The 22644-nt window shown below is 47.9% G+C and overlaps 1 protein-coding gene across 2 annotated transcripts in view; it reads left to right on the top strand.

Moving 5' to 3' along the window:
• Positions 1-22644, top strand: part of MSRA (methionine sulfoxide reductase A) — a 581463-nt gene that overhangs the window by 349591 nt on the left and 209228 nt on the right. For both annotated transcript variants that reach the window (XM_082249518.1, XM_082249519.1), the window contains one exon: positions 17311-17415. In XM_082249518.1, coding sequence (XP_082105644.1) covers positions 17311-17415 — 105 coding nt within the window. The remainder of the gene's footprint in view (positions 1-17310; positions 17416-22644) is intronic.

Here is a 22644-nt window from a genome sequence, read left to right as displayed (position 1 = left end):
GGCCTGATGCAAGCAGTGGGCTGGCTCTTGGGAGGAGTTATGCAAATATCAAAATGTCCTGGGTGGATGTGGCCCGAGATCAGATTATAAGGGCTGACGACAACTCTTTATGTGTATAAAAGTCACCTGTCCACAGATTCTCTTTCTTCCATTCAAACCTCACCATCATGGGCAAGACCAAAGAGCTGTCAAAGGACATCGGGGACACAAATGTAGACCTGCACAATGCTGGAATGGGCTACAAGACCATCAGCAAAAAGCTTGGTGAGGAGGAGACAACTGTTGGCCATCTCCTGTATCGTGTCTGCAGTCTCTGACCATATCCTGAAGTATGTCTGCAGTCTCTGACCATCTCCTGTACCATGTCTGCAGTCTATGACCATCTCCTGTATCATGTCTGCAGTCTCTGACCATCTCCTGTATCACGTCTGCAGTCTCTGACCATCTCCTGAAGTATGTCTGCAGTCTCTGACCATCTCCTGTATCATGTCTGCAGTCTCTGACCATCTCCTGTACCATGTCTGCAGTCTCTGACCATCTCCTGTATTATGTCTGCAGTCTCTGACCATCTCCTGTACCATGTCTGCAGTCTCTGACCATCTCCTGTATTATGTCTGCAGTCTCTGACCATCTCCTGTATCATGTCTGCAGTCTCTGACCATATCCTGAAGTATGTCTGCAGTCTCTGACCATCTCCTGTACCATGTCTGCAGTCTCTGACCATCTCCTGTATCATGTCTGCAGTCTCTGACCATCTCCTGTATTATGTCTGCAGTCTCTGACCATCTCCTGTATCGTGTCTGCAGTCTCTGACCATATCCTGAAGTATGTCTGCAGTCTCTGACCATCTCCTGTACCATGTCTGCAGTCTCTGACCATCTCCTGTATCATGTCTGCAGTCTCTGACCATCTCCTGTATCACGTCTGCAGTCTCTGTCCATCTCCTGAAGTATGTCTGCAGTCTCTGACCATCTCCTGTATCATGTCTGCAGTCTCTGACCATCTCCTGTACCATGTCTGCAGTCTCTGACCATCTCCTGTATTATGTCTTCAGTCTCTGACCATCTCCTGTATCGTGTCTGCAGTCTCTGACCATATCCTGTACCATGTCTGCAGTCTCTGACCATCTACTGTACCATGTCTGCAGTCTCTGACCATCTCCTGTATCATGTCTGCAGTCTCTGACCATCTCCTGTATCACGTCTGCAGTCTCTGACCATCTCCTGAAGTATGTCTGCAGTCTCTGACCATCTCCTGTATCATGTCTGCAGTCTCTGACCATCTCCTGTACCATGTCTGCAGTCTCTGACCATCTCCTGTATTATGTCTGCAGTCTCTGACCATCTCCTGTACCATGTCTGCAGTCTCTGACCATCTCCTGTATTATGTCTGCAGTCTCTGACCATCTCCTGTATCATGTCTGCAGTCTCTGACCATCTCCTGTACCATGTCTGCAGTGAGTAAAATAAGTATTTGATCCCCAACCAACAATAATTCTGGCTCCCACAGACTGGCTAAAGTATGTGCTCATATGGTACACAGATTAGTCCTGTCAATGTAAGAAGGTGCTCCTAAGGACAACTCATTATGTGTATAAAAGTCTCCTGTCCACAGAATATCTTTCTTCCATTTACACCTCACCATCATTGGCAGGACCAAAGAGCTGTGAAAGGACATCAGGGACAAGATTGTAGACCTGCACAAGGCTGGAATGAGCTACAAGACCATCAGCAAGAAGCTTGGTGAGAAGGAGACAACTGTTGGGGCAATTATTCGCAAATGGAAGAAATACAAAATAACCATTAATGGCCATCGGTCTGGAGCTCCATTCAAGATTTCGCCTCATGGGGTGAGGATGATCATTAGAAAAGTGAGGGATCAGCCCAGAACTACATGGGAGGAGCTTGTGAACGATCTCAAGGCAGTTGGGACCACAGTCACCAAACAAACCATTGGTAACACAATACACCACCATGGATTGCAATCCTGCAGCACCCACAAGGTCCCCCTCCTCAAGGAAGGCACATGTACGGGAATGTCTGAAGTTTGCCAATGAACATCTAAATGATTCAGAGAAGAATTGGGAGAAAGTGCTGTGGTCAGATGAGACCGAAATTATGCTCTTTGTTTGGAGGAAGAAAATGCTGACTATGACCCCAAGAACCCCATCCCTACAGTCAAGCACGGAGGTGGAAACATTGGTGCTATGACTCTGTTTCTTTGCTAAAGGTACAGGCCGACTTTGCCGCATTGAGGGGCCCACGGACAGGGTCATGTATTGTAAAATCTTGGATGAGAACTTTCTTCCCTCAGCCAGAACACTTAAGACCTCTTTCACACCAGTTTTCCGATCAGGTCCGCCTGTCAGTTTTTTCAGGCGGATCTGATGGGATGCTCTATGCACCCCTATGGAGCAGCGGATGTCAGTGGTGACATCTCCGCTGACACCCGCTGCTATCCAATCCGATCCTGTCCGTGAAATCCAGACGGAAGGAAACCCTCTTTTCCATCCGTCTGGAGGATCGGATCGGAAAGAATCGGATGAAAACAGACAGGCAGTCCGTTTTCATCTGATCTTCCCATAGAGGAGAGCGGGGATCTGACAGCTCTGTCTCTGTAAAGTAAGCGGAGACGGACCTGTCATCCGCCTGCTCAGTGGTGATCGGCGGATCGATCCCCGCTGAGCAAAACGGAGTCGGCTGGGCGGAAAGTGAGTGTGAAAGGACACATAAGATGGGTCATGGATGGGTCTTCCAGCATGACAATGACCCAAAACATACCGCCAAGGCAACAAAGGAGTGGCTCAAGAAGAAGCACATTAAGGTAATGGAGTGGCCTAGTCAGTCTCCAGACCTTAATCCTATAATAAATTTATGGAGGGAGCTTAAACTTCGAGTTGCCAAGTGACAGCCAAGAAACCTTAAGGATTTAGAGAAGATCTGTAAAGAAGAGTGGACCAAAATCCCTCCTGAGATGTGTGCAAACCTGGTAACCAACTACAAGAAACGTCTTACCTCTGTGCTTGCCAACAAGAGTTTCTCCACCAAGTACTAAGTCATGTTTTGCTTGGGATCAAATACTTATTTTACTCACTGAACTGCAACTCAAAATTATAACATTTGTTTTTTGTGGATTTTTGGTTCATATTCTGTCTCTGTCATTTAAAATACACCTATGATAAACATTATAGACTCTTCATTTCTTTGTAAGTGGACAAATTTACAAAATCTGCAGGGGATCAAATAATTATTTTCCCCACTGAATACGCCAACAGTGGGATCTCCCTACTGTAATTCCCATAATAATGGGCAAAGCAGGTGTACAGACCCAGGAACTCAGCACACAGATGGTGGGAACCTCTCATAATAGGCTCAGCAGGTTTACAGGCCCAGGACCTCAGTACAGGGATGGTGAGAACCCCTCATAATGGGCACAGAAGGTTTACAGGCCCAGGACCTCAGTACAGGGATGGGGAGAACCTCTCATAATGGACACAGAAGGTGTAGAGACCCAGGACCTCAGCACAGGGATGGTGGGAACCCCTCATAATGGGCACAGAAGGTGTACAGACATGGGAGCTCAGCACAGGGATGATGGGAACCCCTCATAATGGGCACAGAAGGTGTACAGACCCAGGACCTCAACACAGGGATGGTGGAAACCCCTTACAAATGGGCACAGCAGGTGTAAAGACCCAGAAACCCAGCACAGGAATGGTTGGAACCTCTCATAATTGGCACATCCGGTCTACAGACCCAGGAACGCAGCATAGCGATGGTGGGAATCACTCATAATGGGTACAACAGGTGAACAGAACTGGGAACTCAGTACAGGGATGGTGGGAACCCCTCATAATGAGCACAGCAGGTGTACAGACCCAGGAACTCAGCACAGGGATGGTGGAAACCCCTCATAATGAGCACAACAGGTGTACAGACACAGGGATTTAGCGCAGGGATGGTTGTTAACCTTAAATAAAGACGCCAGTTCGTCCACTTCAACCTGAGAGTGTGTGTCTACTGTTTTCTCTATCTCTGTATATTGTGTTATACTAAAGTTTTTTTTTTTTTTCATTTATCTATGTTCCATGCTGACACCACCAAGTTTGGAAGGCAGTGCCACATCCATACTGCTGTAACAAAAAAGAAACCCCTTGAGCAGTTTATTGTTGAACCACCCAGTGCCGGGACAAGGTCATCCAGAGTCGAGGGCAAAGATGCCTGCACACACTACTTTTTTTTTCAGTGCAGTGCAAGGCAATTTACTGCTTCGCATCGTGCTGCGGCCAATTAAACTTTATAAAATGTCACTGTGTGACATTACAATAAAGTTTCTTTAAAAAAAAGTAAATGGCGTGATGTGCCGCAACCAGCGCATTGGCACTGATGTCATCTCACTGCAAAGGGTTTGCTTACCTGCCCTCTACCCAGGCTGTATTCTCCCTCCCCCTCCCCCTTCTTGCCGTGCAGCGCTCCTGTTTTCCGGTGAACACCACTGCCGGCATGTTATTATAGCTCTGCAATAGCAGGAAAGAGGAAGGGGTGAAAAAGCATAGCCCGCACCTCCTCCTGGCTCTCTCCTCCACCCCTCACCGCTCCCAGCACTGGGCTGACAGGAGTAGTAATGCCAATGTCACTACTCCTGTCAGCCTTGTAACAGATGGAACTCGGCACTGGGTACCCCTATCCCAACCATTGTGACCGGGGCAGTCGTCCCTCCTTCCCTCCCTTTTGTCCCAGCCCTGGAACCGTCTCTCATCCAAATTCATTGTGTGGCCGTGTGTTGTCTTTTGAGATCTAAGAGTAAAAGGTTTCCTCCCAATGCTGGATTCAAGGATTTGTATATCACTACCATATCTTCTCTTAAGCGTCTCTTCTACAGGTAGAATAAGTTCTATGTTTGCAGTCCTCATAACTGAGGTCCTCCAGCCCCTATGTTGGTTTTGTTGTCCTCCGGACTAACTCCAGTTCTAGCACATCCTTCCTGAGGACTGGTGACCAGAACTGGATGGCACACTCCAGATGTGGCTGATCCAGAGTTTTGTAAAGTGGAAAAATTATTGTTTTATCTCTTGAGTAAATTCTCTTTTCTCTTACGTCCTCCGACAGTCGCCGCCTCTTCATATTCGTCACATATGGGGTATTAGACTTTGCTCCGAAGGAGTAGCTAGGCAACAGAATATGTTAACAATAAAGCTTTTAACATATCCCACCCTCAAGGGGTGGTCCCCTCAGTCAATACCCTCCTACTTCCTGCAACCATATCTCAGTTTTAATGTCTAGCTTGTCAGGAGTGGCTGGCTTTTTCTGTGCTGGGGCTTTCTGCCCCAGACTCTTTCTTCTTTTTAAAATTTTGTTTGAGTTTTCTCTCTACCTTTACTTAGCTGTTATTTTTGTCAGCATTAGTTAGTTCTTCGGACGAAGAGGATCATGCAGACTGGGTCTCGGGCTGATCCCCCTGATCGCAGGTCGTGGGTCAGTGGCTTCCCAGTCTGCCTTCGAGCGTTCAGCCAGGTAACGCTCCTGGCACAGTGAACGACCCATCCCTGTTCGGTGCAGGGATGATTGGTGAGGTGGCTACCTCACTGGACGCTGTGCGGTTTCTTAACCCCCATTTTGTGCGTCTTGAATGCGACTCTCCCTGCCTCATGTGCAGCGGCTTGTTCGCCTGTGCGGGTTCCCCACGCCATGTGAGGTAAGTGTATTTATGTGGGGACCTGTCTGTCTGGGGGGGTGTCAGTCTGGGACTGTGTAACCTGCCTCTATTCACACTGCTTGTCTCCCTATCTCTCGGCTGCATGCTGTGGGCTGCAAGGGGGGGGGGGGGGGGAGATGTGTGACACTGTCTGTGTCAGGCTGATCAGTGTGTGAAGCTGTGTGCTGTGGGGCATGTTTTTTGGCATGTTTGGGCACTGTACAGCGATCGCTGCGGCGATCTGACATGTATTCTGATACTGGAATGTAATGTGTGTTTTTTACTGCACTGTGGAGCGGCGGTTTCGGCGCCAAACGGCGCCATTTTGCCTGCTCCCGCTCCGGCCACATGTTTTACATGCATGGCGGCCATTTTCTTGTAGCCTCCATAGGCTTACATAGAGCGCCCTGGCAGCATCACTTCCTCTTTCCTGGAACACCGATCGAGGCAGCAGCAGCGGCGAGGGTCTCCTCAGGTTTTACCCTTCTGTTCTTGCTATCCATTGCCTGTGTTCAGTTTGCATATTCCCTGTGGGGGTCTTATTGTGCTGAGTGTGGTGCGGTGGGCTGCGCTTGCCGCGCTTGCTTAAAAGGGGCAGTTAACCCTTTGTTGTCTGGCATTACAGGGGCAATGGACTCTCAGGAGGGAACATTTCCTACAGCCTTGGTGGAAAGCCAGGGGACCGCTGTCTCCCCCCCAGGGGGGGATTTGGCCACTATTGTGGCTGGCCTTGCTGCTCAGGTGCAGATGCTGGTGGCTGCTCAATCTACTAAAAGGCCCAGAGTTGCTCTTTCCTCTGATTCTGAGGGTGAGGGTGATAGGGCTGTTATGGCAGGGGCCTCCTTATCGGGGTCCCGCTCCTCTCTTGATCTAATAGGGTCTGAGGTGGAGGCTGATGTTGAGGGGGTTGATAATTCTCCCCCTGGCTTGCCTGAAGAGCTTGCAATCATGGATGAGTTGCTTGCTTCCATAAAGCAAACGCTGCGTTTGCAGGATGAGGTGTGTCCCCCCGCCGCCTTGGCGGCTTATGGGACGCAGAGAAAACGCAGGACGCCGCAGGTTTTTCCCTGCAATGATGATTTTCAGCGCGCTGTTAAGGAACAATGGCGCAATCTACGCAAACCTTTTGCTGTACCAAGTAAATTCAAGCTGCGTTATCCTTTTTCACCTTCCACTGATGAAAGGTGGTGTGTGCCACCCCCAGTGGATCACGCAATTGCGGTTTTAAACAAAGCCACTGCGATTCCTGCAGAGGATTCCCCGGTGTTCCGTGACGCCACGGATAGGAGACTGGAGTCTCTTACCCGTCATACTTATTCTGTTACGGGTTCTATGCTTAAGGCTCTGTTTGCTTCTCTCATGGCGGCCCAGGCGATCGCAAGTTGGACGCAGATGCTTAGGCGCGTCCTAGTGGCCGATTCGGCCTCACCGGCGACCCTGGATATGGTGGATCAAATCCACCAGGGTGTCATGTATCTGTGTGATGCGGACCTGGACCTGGTTCCGTTGGCTGCACGTGTGCACAGTGTGGCGGTGTTGTCTCGCTGCCTGATTTGGTTGAAATGTTGGTCGGTGGACCAGTCTTCACGTAAGACCTTAGCCAATCTACCTTATGATGGGTCTCGCCTTTTTGGGGAGTCCCTGGATGTGTTGATTAAGGGGATCACCGGGGGTAAGAGCACTCTCTTGCCCCATTTCCCCAAAGCTAAGGGGGCTTCTGGGAAGAAGCATGCTAATTTTCGGCCCCCTCAGGGGTCCTTTCGTGCCTTTCGGCCGCACTACAAGGGCAAGCCGTTCAAAGGTCAAGGCTCTCAGAAGAAGCCCTGGTCTGGTAAACAGAAGTCCGGCCAATCCGGATCTGCAGCCCATAACAGTGCGGCCTGAAGGGGCGCCCTCACCCAGTTTTGGGGTGGGGGGACGCTTGCTCGGTTTTCTTCAGCCCTGGTTGGCCCGTGTGCGGGACAGATGGGTTCAGGAAATCGTTCGATCTGGTTACAAGATCGAGTTTCTCTCTCGGCCGGAGAGCAGATTTTTTCCCTCAAATCTTCAACTGTCTCCAGAGCGTTTGCGGGACCTGCACCTGGCGGTGCGGGACCTGAGGGCTCAGGGAGTGGTGGTTCCGGTGCCTCATCGGGACAGATTTCGGGGGTTTTATTCCAATCTGTTCACCGTGCCCAGGAAGGAGGGCAAGGTTCGTCCAATTCTGGACTTGAAGGCTCTGAACCGCTCTGTGCGGGTTCGCAAGTTCCGCATGGAATCCCTGCGGTCGGTGGTGGCTGCCCTGGTTCCGGGGGAATTCATGGCCTCCATCGATTTGAAGGATGCGTACCTTCACATCCCCATTTTCGAAGGTCACCAGAGGTACCTTCGATTCGCCATTGCGGAGGATCACTACCAGTTCGTGGCGTTACCTTTTGGTCTCGCCTCGGCTCCGCGGGTCTTCACCAAGGTGCTTGCACCGGTTCTGGCATTGTTGAGGGCCCAGGGCATTTCTGTCCTGGGGTATCTAGACGACATCCTGGTTCGGTCTGCGACCAGCCAGGGTCTGGAGGAGGACCTGTCTGTCACGATGCAAACTCTACAGGAGTTTGGTTGGACGATAAATTTTCCAAAGTCGACGCTGAGTCCGTCGGTTCGTCTTCCCTACCTGGGAATGATTCTGGACTCGGTACAAGCGAAGGTCTTCCTGCCGGAAGACAAACTCAGAACTCTTCAGGAGGAAGTCAGGTCCCTCAGGGACGTTCCGCACTCGTCTTTAAGGACGTGCATGAGATGTCTGGGATTGATGGTCTCGGCCTTCGAGGCGATTCCCTTTGCCCAGTTCCACACGCGGGGTCTCCAAGCGGAGATCCTGTCCAAGTGGGATGGGCGACCTCAATCTCTGGATCTTCAGATCTCGTTGAGTCATCGCACCAGAAGAAACCTTCTGTGGTGGCTCCAGTCCCCGATGGTGTCCGGGGGCAAGTCGTTTCGTCCTATCTCGTGGACGGTGATCAACACGGATGCCAGCCTGTCGGGCTGGGGTGGTGTTCTGGGCGTTCTGTCTGCCCAGGGAACTTGGTCGGAGGGAGAGTCTTCCCTTCCGATCAACATTCTGGAATTACGTGCGATAAATCTCTGTCTTCATCGCTGGACGGACCGGCTGCAGGGCTGCCCGGTTCGGGTGCAGACGGACAATGCCACGGCGGTGGCCTACATCAACCACCAAGGGGGCACCAGGAGTGCCCGGGCGGCTCGAGAAGTGGCCGACATTCTGTCTTGGGCCGAGACTCATGTCCCGGCGATAACGGCAGTTCACATTCCGGGGGTGGAGAACTGGCAGGCGGACTATCTGAGTCGCCAGACCCTGGATCAGGGGGAATGGTCTCTTCACCCGGCTGTCTTCCAGATGTTGTGCGCGAAGTGGGGTCTTCCAGATGTGGACCTGTTCGCGTCTCGTCCAGTGGCGGCCGGTGCATAGGGGGCGCTAGGGCGCCGCCCCCCCTGAAAAAAGGAAGAAAAAAAAAAAAGATAAAAAAAAAAAAAAGATTGCAAAACGAGCAATAAAGTTTGAAAAAAAAAAAAAATTGCGTTCGCCGCCGCCGCCGCCAGCCGATGTGGAGGGGGTGGGGGGGTGGGGTTACCACCCAGAAGAGGCGCCGATTGGCTGCCTTCTGGGGGGCGTGGGGGGCGTAACCTGGGCGCAAGGCAGATTCCTTGGAAACCCCCACTTCGTGGATTCCTGGCTGTGATTGGTCCAGCCTCCAGCCTGGACCAATCACAGCATCCAGGACATCCAACGCTGACCCCGCTGACGTCACTCGCAGCAGTGGACCGGACCGCGGGCGATGGAGTCGGGTGGACACCGGACGGGAGTGACGGCGGCACCGGAGAGGAGACCAGACCACCGGAGGTCATCTGCTGGAAGAAGACATCACCACCGGTGAGTCCTCCTGTCCTGTCAGTCCTCCATGACCATCCATCCAGCTTTTCCACCGCCATCCCCCTATGCTCTGCCTCATCCCATGAGTCATGGGATGAGGCAGAGCAGAGGGGGATGGCGGTGGAAAGGCTGGATGGATGGATGGTCATGGGATGAGGCAGAGCAGAGGGGGATGGCGGTGGAAAGGCTGTATGGATGGTCATCATGGGCCATGACCATCCATCCATCCATCCAGCCTTTCCACCGCCATCCCCCTCTGCTCTGCCTCATCCCATGACCATCCCTCCCACCGCCATCCCTTTGCCTGATCCCATCTCTCCCACTGCCATACCTCTGCAGGGGGCATGTACGCTGGTCACTGTATTGAAAGGGGGCATGTACGCTGGTCACTACATTGAAAGGGGCATGTATACTGGTCACTACATTTAAAGGGGGCATGTACGCTGGTCACTACATTGAAAGGGGGCCTGTATACTGGTCACTACATTGAAAGGGGGCATGTACGCTGGTCACTACATTGAAAGGGGGCCTGTATACTGGTCACTACATTGAAAGGGGGCATGTACGCTGGTCACTGCATTGAAAGGGGGCATGTACGCTGGTCACTGCATTGAAAGGGGGCATGTACGCTGGTCACTACATTGAAAGGGGGCATGTATGCTGGTCACTGCATTGAAAGGGGGCATGTATACTGGTCACTACATTGAAAGGGGGCATGTATGCTGGTCACTGCATTGAAAGGGGGCATGTACGCTGGTCACTGCATTGAAAGGGGGCATGTATGCTGGTCACTGCATTGAAAGGGGGCATGTACGCTGGTCACTGCATTGAAAGGGGGCCTGTACACTGGTCACTACATTGAAAGGGGGCATGTACGCTGGTCACTGCATTGAAAGGGGGCATGTACGCTGGTCACTACATTGAAAGGGGGCATGTACGCTGGTCACTACATTGAAAGGGGGCATGCACACTGGTCACTACATTGAAAGGGGGCATGTACGCTGGTCACTGCATTGAAAGGGGGCATGTACTGTGTGGTCTGTGCTAGGGGGTCTGTACTGTGGGGTTTGTACAAGGGGCCTGTACTGTGGGGTTTGTGCCACTCTGTCAGTGTATCCCATAATAGGGCCCCTGCTCCCTATTATGGGATATACTAGTACTGATGGACCCCTTAATATGTGATATATTGGGAGAATTGGTTCACGCAAGCAAAATACAGGGGACAAAATGGGTGGGGTCTAAGGGGTGTGGCTTCTGAGAAATGGGAGGGGCCAAAATAGAAGGGCGGGGTCTTGCGCCCCCCCATCTTAAAACTTCACCAGCCGCCACTGGTCTCGTCTCAACAACAAGGTGAGAAGGTTCGTGGCAAGGACGCGCGACCCTCGGGCAGACGCGTCAGACGCGTTAGTGGCCCCGTGGCATCAGTACAGGCTGATGTACGCGTTCCCACCGATTCAGTTGCTGTCCAGGTTCCTTCGCAGGTTACTCTCGGAATGCAGCACGGTGATTCTTGTGGCACCGGACTGGCCTCGCCGGTCCTGGTACGCAGACCTCGTGAATCTGGCGGTCGACGCCCCTTGGCGTCTACCTCTTCGAGACGATCTACTGTCTCAGGGACCGATTTACCATCCTGCTTTACAGTCGCTGGCTTTGACGGCCTGGCTGTTGAGACAGAGGTCCTGAAGGAGAAGGGTCTCTCTCCAGAGGTCGTTCATACTTTGATCAACGCTAGGAAGTCTTCCTCGGGGAAGGTTTATTACCGTACTTGGAAGGCCTATTTTGCCTGGTGTGAGTCCAGGGGGTTTTCACCCCGCACGTACTCGGTTTCCCGTGTGCTGTCTTTTCTTCAGACGGGTGTTGATCAGCGTTTGGCGCTGGCTACGATAAAGGGTCAGGTGTCTGCGCTGGCCGTTCTGTTTCAACGTCCCGTGGCTTCCAACTCCTTTGCCCCCTTGGGACTTGAATCTCGTTCTATCTGTGTTACAACGTGCTCCTTTTGAACAGATCAGGGAGATCTCGTTGTCTATGTTGTCCAAAAAGGTCGCCTTTTTGGTGGCGATCACTTCGGCTCGCAGAGTGTCGGAGCTGGCAGCTTTGTCCTGCAAGTCTCCGTACCTGGTTATTCATTTGGATAAGGTGGTCTTGCGACCTAATCCTTCTTTTCTTCCGAAACGAGTTTCGGAATTCCATCTTAATGAGGATATTGTCTTACCTTCGCTGTGCGCGAAGCCTAAACATCCAAAGGAGGTGAGACTGCATTCTCTGGATGTTGTTCGGGCGATAAGGGTTTACCTTAAATCGACTGAGTCTTTTCGTAAGACTGACTCCTTGTTTGTTCTTCCAGAGGGTCCTCGGAAGGGCATGGCGGCTTCGGCCTCTACCATCGCCAAATGGATCAGGCAGACCATTGAACAGGCCTATGCTTTGCAGGGTGAGGCTCCTCCTGTCCCTGTGAAGGCGCACTCTACTAGATCTTTGAGTACGTCTTGGGCCTGTCGTCATGGGGCTTCTGTAGCCCAGGTGTGTAAGGCGGCGACCTGGTCGACCATGCACACTTTCACAAAATTCTACAAAGTAGATGTTCAGGCATCGGCGGATGCTTCCTTTGGCCGCAAGGTTCTTAGTGCGGCTGTTCCATAGGGTCCCTTGTTGGGGACTCCTGGCTGTTGGGATAGTTTTTTGTATCCCCTGGTTTTTTGTCTTTTCCTGGGTTGTTGCTCCTGTTGAGCACTTGTTTTTTTTACTGTTGCCCAGCTGGTTTCCTTCCTTTGGTAAGGTTCCTTTCTTTGATGCGGAGACTGCGTTGCCTTTTCGGCGCGGATGCGTTTCCCACCCCTCATGTTTGCACTGCTTTGGGACGTCCCCATATGTGACGAATATGAAGAGGCGGCGACTGTCGGAGGACGTAAGAGAAAACGGAATTTTTGTAAAATCTTACCTGTAAAATTCCTTTCTCTGAGTCCTCCGACAGTCGCCGCCCCCGCCCCTCTTTTGGGGTTTGGTTGTATACTCTACTGCTATTCCACTAAAACTGAGATATGGTTGCAGGAAGTAGGAGGGTATTGACTGAGGGGACCACCCCTTGAGGGTGGGATATGTTAAAAGCTTTATTGTTAACATATTCTGTTGCCTAGCTACTCCTTCGGAGCAAAGTCTAATACCCCATATGTGACGAATATGAAGAGGCGGCGACTGTCGGAGGACTCAGAGAAAGGAATTTTACAGGTAAGATTTTACAAAAATTCAGTTTTTAGTGCATTCTAATAGTCTGCCAGCCTTGTTTGCAGCAGCTTGGCATTGCATGTAGTTGCTGAGTATGTCAGTATGTCATCTGCTTGGACCCCCAGAACCTTTTCCAACTTGGATTCCCCCAGAGGTTCTTCCCCTAGCGAGTAACTTGCATTCATATTTTTAACCCCCAAGTGCATTACTCCATCTGCCATATAGTGGCCGACTCTTCTATTTTCTTCTTGTAAAGTTGTATTGCTGTTGTGAAGTTATTGTCATGCTTAGCTTTGTATCATCAGGAAACACTGTGATTGAATGATTTATTCCAACATCTATATCATTTATAAACAGAATTAGTCTGCCGACTGGCTTCGCAGGGTCCGGCGGGTGGCGGAGATGGAGGACATAGTGGCTCAGGCCAAGGACACTCACCGCCAGTATCGTACAACTTGGGCACCCTGGACCCACTTTCAATCCTTGCCAGACTTCCAACGATTGAGCACTTGATACTCGTAGGCCACTCAGTGGCTCCTTGGAGCTTGTTCTGAGGAGGAACCCCATGTTCTGGGGTGCTTTCCTGGATGTTCAGTTCGTTCTGCCTCTTCTGATGCTAGTATTGTTCCAGAGTGTACTGCTCCTTTCCACACCTCTCCCTTCCCTTCTTCCTTCCTCCTTTTGTGTTTCCCTTATTTGCCCTACCCGCCTCCTTCCCCATCTTCTTCCCCCGCCCCTCTTCCTCATTCCCTCCCTTTTATGCATTTTCAATAATCACTTAGGGTTCTCTATTTTGCACTCTGTGGTGGCTCTGCCTCCACAGGCAACAGCTATGGCGCCCACGTTCAGAGATGTGCATACCGGATTCCCCACTTTTGTGCGGTGGGTCCCCCACTCCTTGACACAGTTAGTTCCCTTTACGGGGTGTCGGGCTTGGGGGTTCCACTATGCTCCATCATAGGTAACCCTCTTGTTCCGGTTCTCATAAGGTGGGTGGGCGCTCTACCCAGCGAACCCCTACATTGGCCTTACGCCCACTTGGTTCTCCCACTGGCCCTCTGTTTTCGCACCGTGTTGCTACATGACACTTTGTGGGTTTACCCGTGATTTATGTTGCTCCTTACATGCATTGTCCTGTTTATATGTGTATCACTTTTGTACCTGTTCATTTTTTGTGGGCTCTATTACCTGCCCTTTATTACTGTGTTCTTTTGTGCTATGTATGCTTTATTCCTTAATAAAATGTTTTTGGAAAAAATAAACAGAATTAGTCACAGAGCAGAGGCCTGGACATACCGCTCAAGACTCCAGACCATTCAGAAAATATGCCATTATTCACCACCCTCTGGACGCTCTCCTGTAACCAGTTTTTTTGTCCATGTACACACAATATCATCAAAGCCACACAATCTTAATTTGTAAATTAAACAATTGTGGGTACTGTATCAAATGCCTTAGTGAAATCTACAGTAGATAGATTCTGTCCCCAGACCTTTTTTTAATCCAAATTACAACTTCATAAATCATTGTTGGGTACTACTTACTAATGCAACTATTTTCATCAGAAAATTCTTGGATATGGTTCATTATCGTTCCTTCCAATAGTTTATATACTATTGATGTTAGGTTGACTAGTTTGTAGTTGCCAGATTCCTACCAGATTCCTAGTAGTTTCCTTCTGGTGTAGCCTCCAGATATAATTTGATATTTCTGGATGAAGACCACACTATTATGATGCTTGATATGTTCAATACTGGACTCATCTACTCCATACCATCTGATATAGATTGCTTGATTACAGTATGTGTTGTGTCTAATATGGGATCGGTGTTTTGATATTGCTCTAGCATTTGAATTGTCTGTTACTAATACTACTAATGATACTATTTTAATCAGCAAATTCTTGGATATGATCCCTTATCCTTCCTTACAACATTTTACATACTATTAATGTTAGGCTGACTGGTCTGTAGTTCCAAGTTCCTACCAGATTCCTAGTAGCTCCCTTCTGGTGTAACCTGTACACTCTATAATTTGATATCTCTGGATGCAGACCACATGATTGTGATGTTTGAAATGTTAAATAAGGGACTTTTCTACTCCATACTGTTTGATATAGATTGCCTTATTCCAGTACTTGTTGTGTCCAATATGGGATCCGTTTTTTTTATATTGATCTAATTATTGTTTAGTCCAATATCTGAAAAGCATTTGTATTGTCTGTAACTGAAAATTTAGAATTTCTAATTTTAATACCCTATTTTTTGGCTTTGTTTGGATACCTATATAATGCAACGAATGGAGAAAACAAATGTTGCAACATGCTCTATGACAGTGGTCTCCAAACTGTGGCCAGTTGACTGGATGTGGCCCTTTGCTTGCCTTTATCTGGCCCTTTGGTCACTATTCCTCCCACTGATATGAGGCATTATTCCTCCCACTATCAACAAGGTTGAGGCACCATTCCTTCCATTGACACCAGTAGTGGGGCATTATTCCTCCCACTGACACCAAGAATATGGCACTATTTCTTCTACTGACACCAATGATTGGGCACTGTTCCTCCCACAAGTACTGAGGATGGGGCTTTATCCATAACCACGTTCTCTTTGTAATTTCTTACCACCCACTGACCACCAAGCCTAAGGAATTGTTTACTGGGGCATTTTCTTCTTCCACTGGCCATAGTCCGGCCCCCCTAAAGTCTGAAGGACAGTAAACTGGTAAACTTTTGCTTAGAAAGTTTGGAGACCCCTGCTCTATGATAAGGAAATCAACTTTTCTCTATCGCTCATTGACAGACGTAGTCTTTTTGATTTTTGTCAATCCCACCCCTCATTTGTGGCACTGCTTCTGGATGTCCCAGCTCTTGAGAATCAAGAAGACTACGTCTGTCAATGAGCTTAAGAGAAAAGGATTTTACGGTAAGATCTTACAAAAATCAATTTTTTCTGGTAACAGTGAAAGGTTTTGGATGTCTATTTAGAAGAGAAACATTACAAAGTAAAAGTAAAGATTAAAAAATGGAGAGATTTACAAGCCTGGAGGTCCTCAAGCATGGTAAGTTTACAATCGACTCAACATCTTCTTCAAATCAGAGATTGTTAAGCTCCAAAACGTTGCCATGGACATTGGCCATGTAGAACCTCCATAAAATAAACATTTTATATGTTAACACATTCACTTAAATATTTGTGCAAGCAGCACATTAACAATTACTAGAGACATTCATTTCTGTTGTTTTGGAACACCTCGTCAGCTTGTTCATGACCCAGACTCTGAAATGCCTCACCGTAGAATAGGCAGACACTAACTGTCCCCACAAGCTCTACAAGATATTCTAAGGACCAGAACAAATATTTCTTGCAGTAACATGTTTCTGAAAAGTAATTCTAGCAAGCTAATGGAGTGCAGGGGAGACATCAGGGGTCTAATAGACCCATTATGTCTCATTAAAGAGAACCTGTCACAGTATCATGTAGAGGGCTATTGGTCTCCTATGTGATAGCAAAAAATTAAGTGAAAAATAAAAGTGTAAAACACTAAAGCTACAGCCAAGTACTTAAACCTCCTCTCTCCCCAAAAAAAAAAAAAACACGTTGAGCCTGCTCCGTCCCCACATACATGCATAAATCTATGTATTAGGGGGAGAGGATCTTACATACAAGACTGTCAATTACACAGCACATGTTACATATTTCTGCACATGCCAAAGTGAAAGCAATAATTCATAGTTTTCTCTAAACTGATGACCTACAGGGACTTTAAAGGCGCCCCCCTATAGACAGTTTTGGGTCACAGTTTTAAGGCTTGACATGTTTGGTATCTGTTTACTCTGTGTAACCTCATCTTTTACATTGTACAAGAAAATTGATTATTAGGTTGTATTTGTGTGCACTCAAGTTAACATTAGTGTATTTTTTACTAAAACTTGCGCTTGATAAAATTGTATACAAATTTGATCTACTGCCCATTTTTTCCAGGTCTCTGCTTTCAGAAATGTAAGGATGTTTGGGGGTTTTAACTAAACTTCAGGCCTATGATATGAATTTTAACATGTGTGGAAAAAAAAAATGTGCTTTGACAGCAAAGGGGTTAAAATGTATGTATAGCCGAATATTTCTGGAAAGAATTAAAACCTTTTGTCTTTTTTTTTTTTTTGTGCCTGTGTCCCGTTGGGGAGGTTGTTTTACTTTTGCATTCCTGGAGGCACAACTGAAATTTTTTATTTTAACACGAGAGGACTAAGGTTAGGAAACACCGTCATAGGGGGTCACTGGGAATTTTTCCCTACTGGTGTATCCAAGCAAATTTGACCATTATATTGGCCCAACACAAGCAAAAATAAACAGTGTAAATTTTCTTTGTTTGAATTGAGGATTTATAATTTCTTCTTGATGACACTGCAGAGAAATATTCTACGTTTTATGGAGGTAACAATATTGTAATATCACCTTATTGACTCATTCCAGGCAGGACGGGTCATGCAGAGGTGGTCCGAGTTGTCTTCAAGCCAGAAGATATCAGCTACGAGAAACTACTAAAGGTCTTCTGGGAGAGCCATAACCCAACTCAAGGTATAGTAATGAGAGAGCTCCTCATTATCCTGCTAATTGCAACTGAGATAATTAGAGTTGGATGCTTCTTGTGAGAGACCATCCTTGAAATAACACATGTGATTGCATTTGATGACAACATAACAGGAGGAGGATGTAGACAATCTTGGAAAATTATATCCTCATCTACGGGGGGGGGGGGGGGGGGGTCTCCAAAAATGAGAAACACGCTGCTCCGAATTTGCCTTGCATTTCAGCTAAATTCATTTTCCTTCTAGCTTTGTCCTCTTTGGGGTTCTTGGATCTCCCAGAATGGGAGAACAGTAGCCGTGACTGCACAGGGGAAGGGTCGGTCTGCTGGAGATAGACTGATGCTGTCACACAGAGGACATTAGCCCTTACCGTGTCCTGTGGCAGGGAATCTCACCCTAAAGCTGGAGCACAATTAAAGGAAAAAAGGCACTCTGGTCTACCATTAACATTACTATAACAGCTTTTGTTCTTTGGAAAATTTCAAACCTGGAGCCTTGCTTTCACCATCACTTTCAATCAGGCCTTGTCCTCATCTACAGGGGTTCTGGGATCTCCCGAGCTAGAAAACACATAGCTCTTAGTTTGCCTTGCATTTCAGTTGAATTTCATATCACCACTACCTACTAAAGCACCAGTAGTATAGGTCCATGCCAAGGATAAGTTCCATTTTTTGCTGCATCACATATTGCACCTTTCTAAAAATTCAAAACAAAGTGCATTAAAACATTACTTTTTAAATGCCTTAATTATTATTTATTTAATTTAGCTTGGGTCAATAGTTCTGAAGATTCCCCTCTTTAGGGTAAAGATAAGAACTGATAATCTCTGTGTGAGAACAGCAGTCTATTTCCAGTGGTCACACCTGTCCTTTGCATAGTCACAGCTACTTTGCCCCATTCATCAAGAGAAACTCCCTAATTGGAGAACAGTAGTTGTGACTGCACAGGGGGAGGGTCAGTCTGCAAGAGATAGGCCACTGTTCCCACATAAAAGGCATTGGTCTTCACCTTCACCCTTCGGAAGGGAATCTCACTCTAGAATTGGTGTTGGAGCCCAATAATCAGTGCTGTATTTTGGCCTTGACCAACAAGGCCCAGGCCTAGGGCAGCACTTTGCAGGGGGGCAGCAAAAAAGCCACCCCTTCCACCTGAGACCATTGGCCACTGATTGCTAGAGCTGCCTCTCTCACCCTCTCTCTCTCTCTCTCTCACCCCCCCCCTCTCTCTCATCCCCCTCCCCCCTCTCTCTCTCATCCCACCCTCTCTCTCATCCCCCCCTCTCTCTCTCATCCCCCTCTCTCTCTTTCCCTCTCATCCCCCTCTCTCTCTCTCTCACCCCCCCTCTCTCTCACCCCCCTCTCTCTCTCATCCCCCTTCTTTCTCTCTCTCTCTCTCTCTCTCTCTCACATCCCCTCTCTCTCTCTCTCACATCCCCTCTCTCTCTCTCTCTCTCTCTCTCTCTCTCATCCCCCCTCTCTCTCTCATTCCCCCTCTCTCTCTCTCTCATTCCCCCTCTCTCTCTCATCCCCCTCTCTCTCTCATCCCCCTCTCTCTCTCTCATCCCCCCTCTCTCTCTCACCCCCTCTCTCTCACCCCTCTCTTTCTTTCTCACCCCCCCTCTCTCTCATCCCCCCTCTCTCTCTCTCATCCCCCTCTCATCCCCCTCTCTCATCCCCCCTCTCACCCCACATCTCTCTCATCCCCCCTCTCTCTCATCCCCCTCTCTCTCTCATCCCCCTCTCTCTCTCATCCCCCTCGCGTTCTCATCTCCCCTCTCCCTCTCTCATCCCCCCTCTCCCTCCCTCTCTCTCTCTCATCCCCCCTCTCCCTCTCTCTCACCCCCCTCTCTCATCCCCCTCTCCCTCTCTCTCACCCCCCCCTCTCTCTCATCCCCCTCTCTCTCTCTCCTTCAATTTTGGAGGGAGTCACAACCGATGCAAATTTACATGGGGGGGGGGGCAATTTTAGTCTTGCCTAGGTCAGCACAAAACCAAAATACACCACTGCCAATAATAGGAAAAAAGAAACTGGTTTACCCTTAACACTACCATGACCGATTGTGGTCTTTGGAAAATTTCAAACCTAGAACTTTGCTTCCACCTTCGCTTTCTATCTCGGCTTGTCTTTTGCCATGTTATCTTTTACGTCACTACTTCCTTATAATTTTTCCTAGATGTCATCCTTCCTCCATGTTTTTGTCCCTTTCCCGTTCTTTACCTTGCTCTCCTCCACAATCTTGCATAGCCCCTCTCCAGTCGAGTTTCTTGTGATACGGCCAAAAAAAAATTGTCACTTTCCCTTCAATATTCTTTCCAACAGGGCATTGGTCCTCACCTTGACCTTTTCTTCTGGGAATCTCACTCTAAATTTGCTGTTGAAGCCCAATTATAGGAAAAAACAAGGTTTACCATTAACATCAGCCGAGTTTCTTGTGTTATGGCCAAAGAAATTGGCACTTTCTCTTCCATATTCTTTCTAGCAGATGGGGTTTTGCTTCCTGACACTTTTCAGCACCTCTTCATTGATGACCTTGGCTGTCCAGCTGATTTTGAAGATCCTCCTGTAGCACCACAGACAGTTCGAAACGTGTAATTTTTTGGGGGACATTGTGGGGAAAGATGTATCTACGCCATACCATTAGACATTTATGCCTCGTTTCCACTGAGTGGTACGGTTCGGTTCAGTACGGTACGGTTCAGAATGGTACACATTGCGTTCCCACTGCCAATAGTACCCTTTCATGATAGGCGTGGTGTAGCAGGAAAGCTGTGATAGACGATTCTCTGTCAACCAATCAAAGTTCTGCAGAGTGTAGCTCCACCCTGTTGGTACGGTACTAATGTGCTTGGTACCCCAACGAAAGGGTACCAAAAAAGTGGTACGGTACGGTTCGGAATTAGGGTACCATTCATAATGGAGACGGCATAAATAGCGTACCGTACCGAACCGAACCGTACCAGAAAGCTCAGTGGAAACGAGCCATTAATTAGCCATTCTCAACTAGGGTTTCATGGAGCCTCAGATGTTTCTTCAGAAGTTGCTAGGGGCTCCCTAATCTGTAGCCGATTGATCTCCCAAATCAAAGTGCCTTCATAGTTGTTCTTGGGCCAACGCCACTTGGTAGAACCAGTTGCATGACACCAATTATGTTTTTGCCTTCTGTAAGGGTGGCATTCTGACCACTACTGTAAGGGGAGGGCATTATTTCCACTAGCCACCAGTGTAAGGGGCAATTGTCCCACTAATCCTACTGAATTGCTTTCAGCAGGGCCTTCCGAAGACCCAAAAGTCAAGGTTTGCTCTGGGGTAAAAAGGAGGAGAAAGGCAAACCACACTGATTTAATGTATTGTTTTTTTTAAAGAATGGTACAGTTGGTCTTTAAAAGTCTACAGCCCCTTTTAAATGTATAAATTCATCTTTATAACACTTTTACCTGCTGAGCTAAAAGATATTTTAGGGATTTTTTTTTCTGTATCCCAGTGCTCCTAACGTCTGGAATATTTCTTAGCAGAGAAGGTTTTTTTTTTTTTTTTTACAAGGACTGTACCGTTTTTAGCCGACACATAAAGAAGCCGTCATCTGCATATAATTAGAGACTGGGAGTGACATTGTATTGCTAATGAGCAGATGTGTCTTTCTTTCCAGTGAAAGAACAGCTGCACGGCTATGAAAGGGGAAGAACTCCCCCCCCCCCCCCAGCCCAGTATTACAGGTTGTAATGTCACCCTGTTTCCTTCCGACACCACGGATCACACTCAGCCTCTCGAACACTGATCTAAAAATGACTCATGGAAAATTATATCTAAAACACCACTGGGTTCTCTTCTGTAGTCCTTCAAAAGTCTTAAGCCTGCGTTTTCTATTCAGCTGGTGCAGTGACCTGAAATCTGGTTTATATTTAAATGAGGCTTGTGCTGGGAGTGCTTGCATAGATGCTTTGGTTAAAAAAGACATTTACGTAGGTTACTTTGCTCAGTGTCCATTCATACTACAATGCAGTGCACTGCTGCACATGCAATTTTGTATGTTGACGCATGTTAACATTAATGGGCTGCAATGCGCAAAAAATATGTGCTGCTTGCATTTTGCGCCTCATGACACAGCACATAAGACAAGGGGTATTGTGCTGAAGGATGCTCGATTCAACATAATGAAAGCATGACATTAGGTATCTATTGGCACTTTTCCACTGCAAGTACCGGCTCGGCTCTTCTCGGCCCTGCTTGGCCCGGTTTGCTTTTCCGCATGGTACGGTGTTGCAACGGTTCGGTACGGTACGGTATAGGTTTGCTTTTCCACTAAAGTAGTACTAAAGTTAAGTGGGTGGGATAACAACGGGGTGGGTGGGATTCTCTGACCAATCAGTGGCTAGTAGTGACTGCATGCAAAGGATTGTGGAATATGGTACCGGGTATGGTACCTCTTGAAACCACAATCGAGGTGGTACTGTTTTTGAGAGCCGTACCGTTCGGTTCCATGCAGTGGAAAAGCGCCGCCGTACCGTACCGTACCGAACCATTCCTACACTATACCATGCGGTACCAGCAGTGGAAAAGCACAAAAGCGAGCTGAACCGTTCGGTTCCATGCAGTGGAAAAGCGCCATAATAGTCCCCTGATGTCTCTTTGAAGAGAACCTGTCACCTGCACTATGCTATCCCATAGGGCAGTGGTTCTAAACCTTATTTTGACCAGGGCCTGTTAAATTCTTCCAAAATCTTCTATGCCCCAACAGTAAAAAATACAGTGAATCCGGAAAGTATTTACAGTGGTTCACTTTTTCCACATTTTGTTATGTTACAGCTTTATTCCAAAATGGATTCAATTAATTATTTTCCTCAAAATTCTACAAATAATACACTATAATGACAAGGTGAAAGAAATTTGTTTGAAATCTTTTCAAATTTATTAAAAATAAAAAATGAATAAAATCCCATGTACATAAGTATTCACAGCCTTTGCCCAATACTTTGTTGAAGTACCTTTGGCACCAATTACAGCCTCAAGTCTTTTTGAGTATGATGCTACAAACTTGGCACACCTATTTTTTTGGCAGTTTCTCCCATTCTTCTTTGCAGGGCCTCTCAAGCTCCATCGGGTTGGATGGGGAGCATCGTGCTCAGGCATTTTTTTTAGATCTCTCCAGAGATATCCAATTGGGTTCAAGTGTTGGCTCTGGGTGGGCCACTCAAGGACATTCACAGAGTAGTCCTGTAGC

The sequence above is a fragment of the Pelophylax lessonae genome (genome assembly GCF_965119305.1).
Source record: "Pelophylax lessonae genome assembly, chromosome: 3".
NCBI lineage: Eukaryota > Metazoa > Chordata > Amphibia > Anura > Ranidae > Pelophylax > Pelophylax lessonae.
Note: the sequence above shows the minus strand (reverse complement) of the source record. Positions and strands in the feature narration are given on the sequence as shown.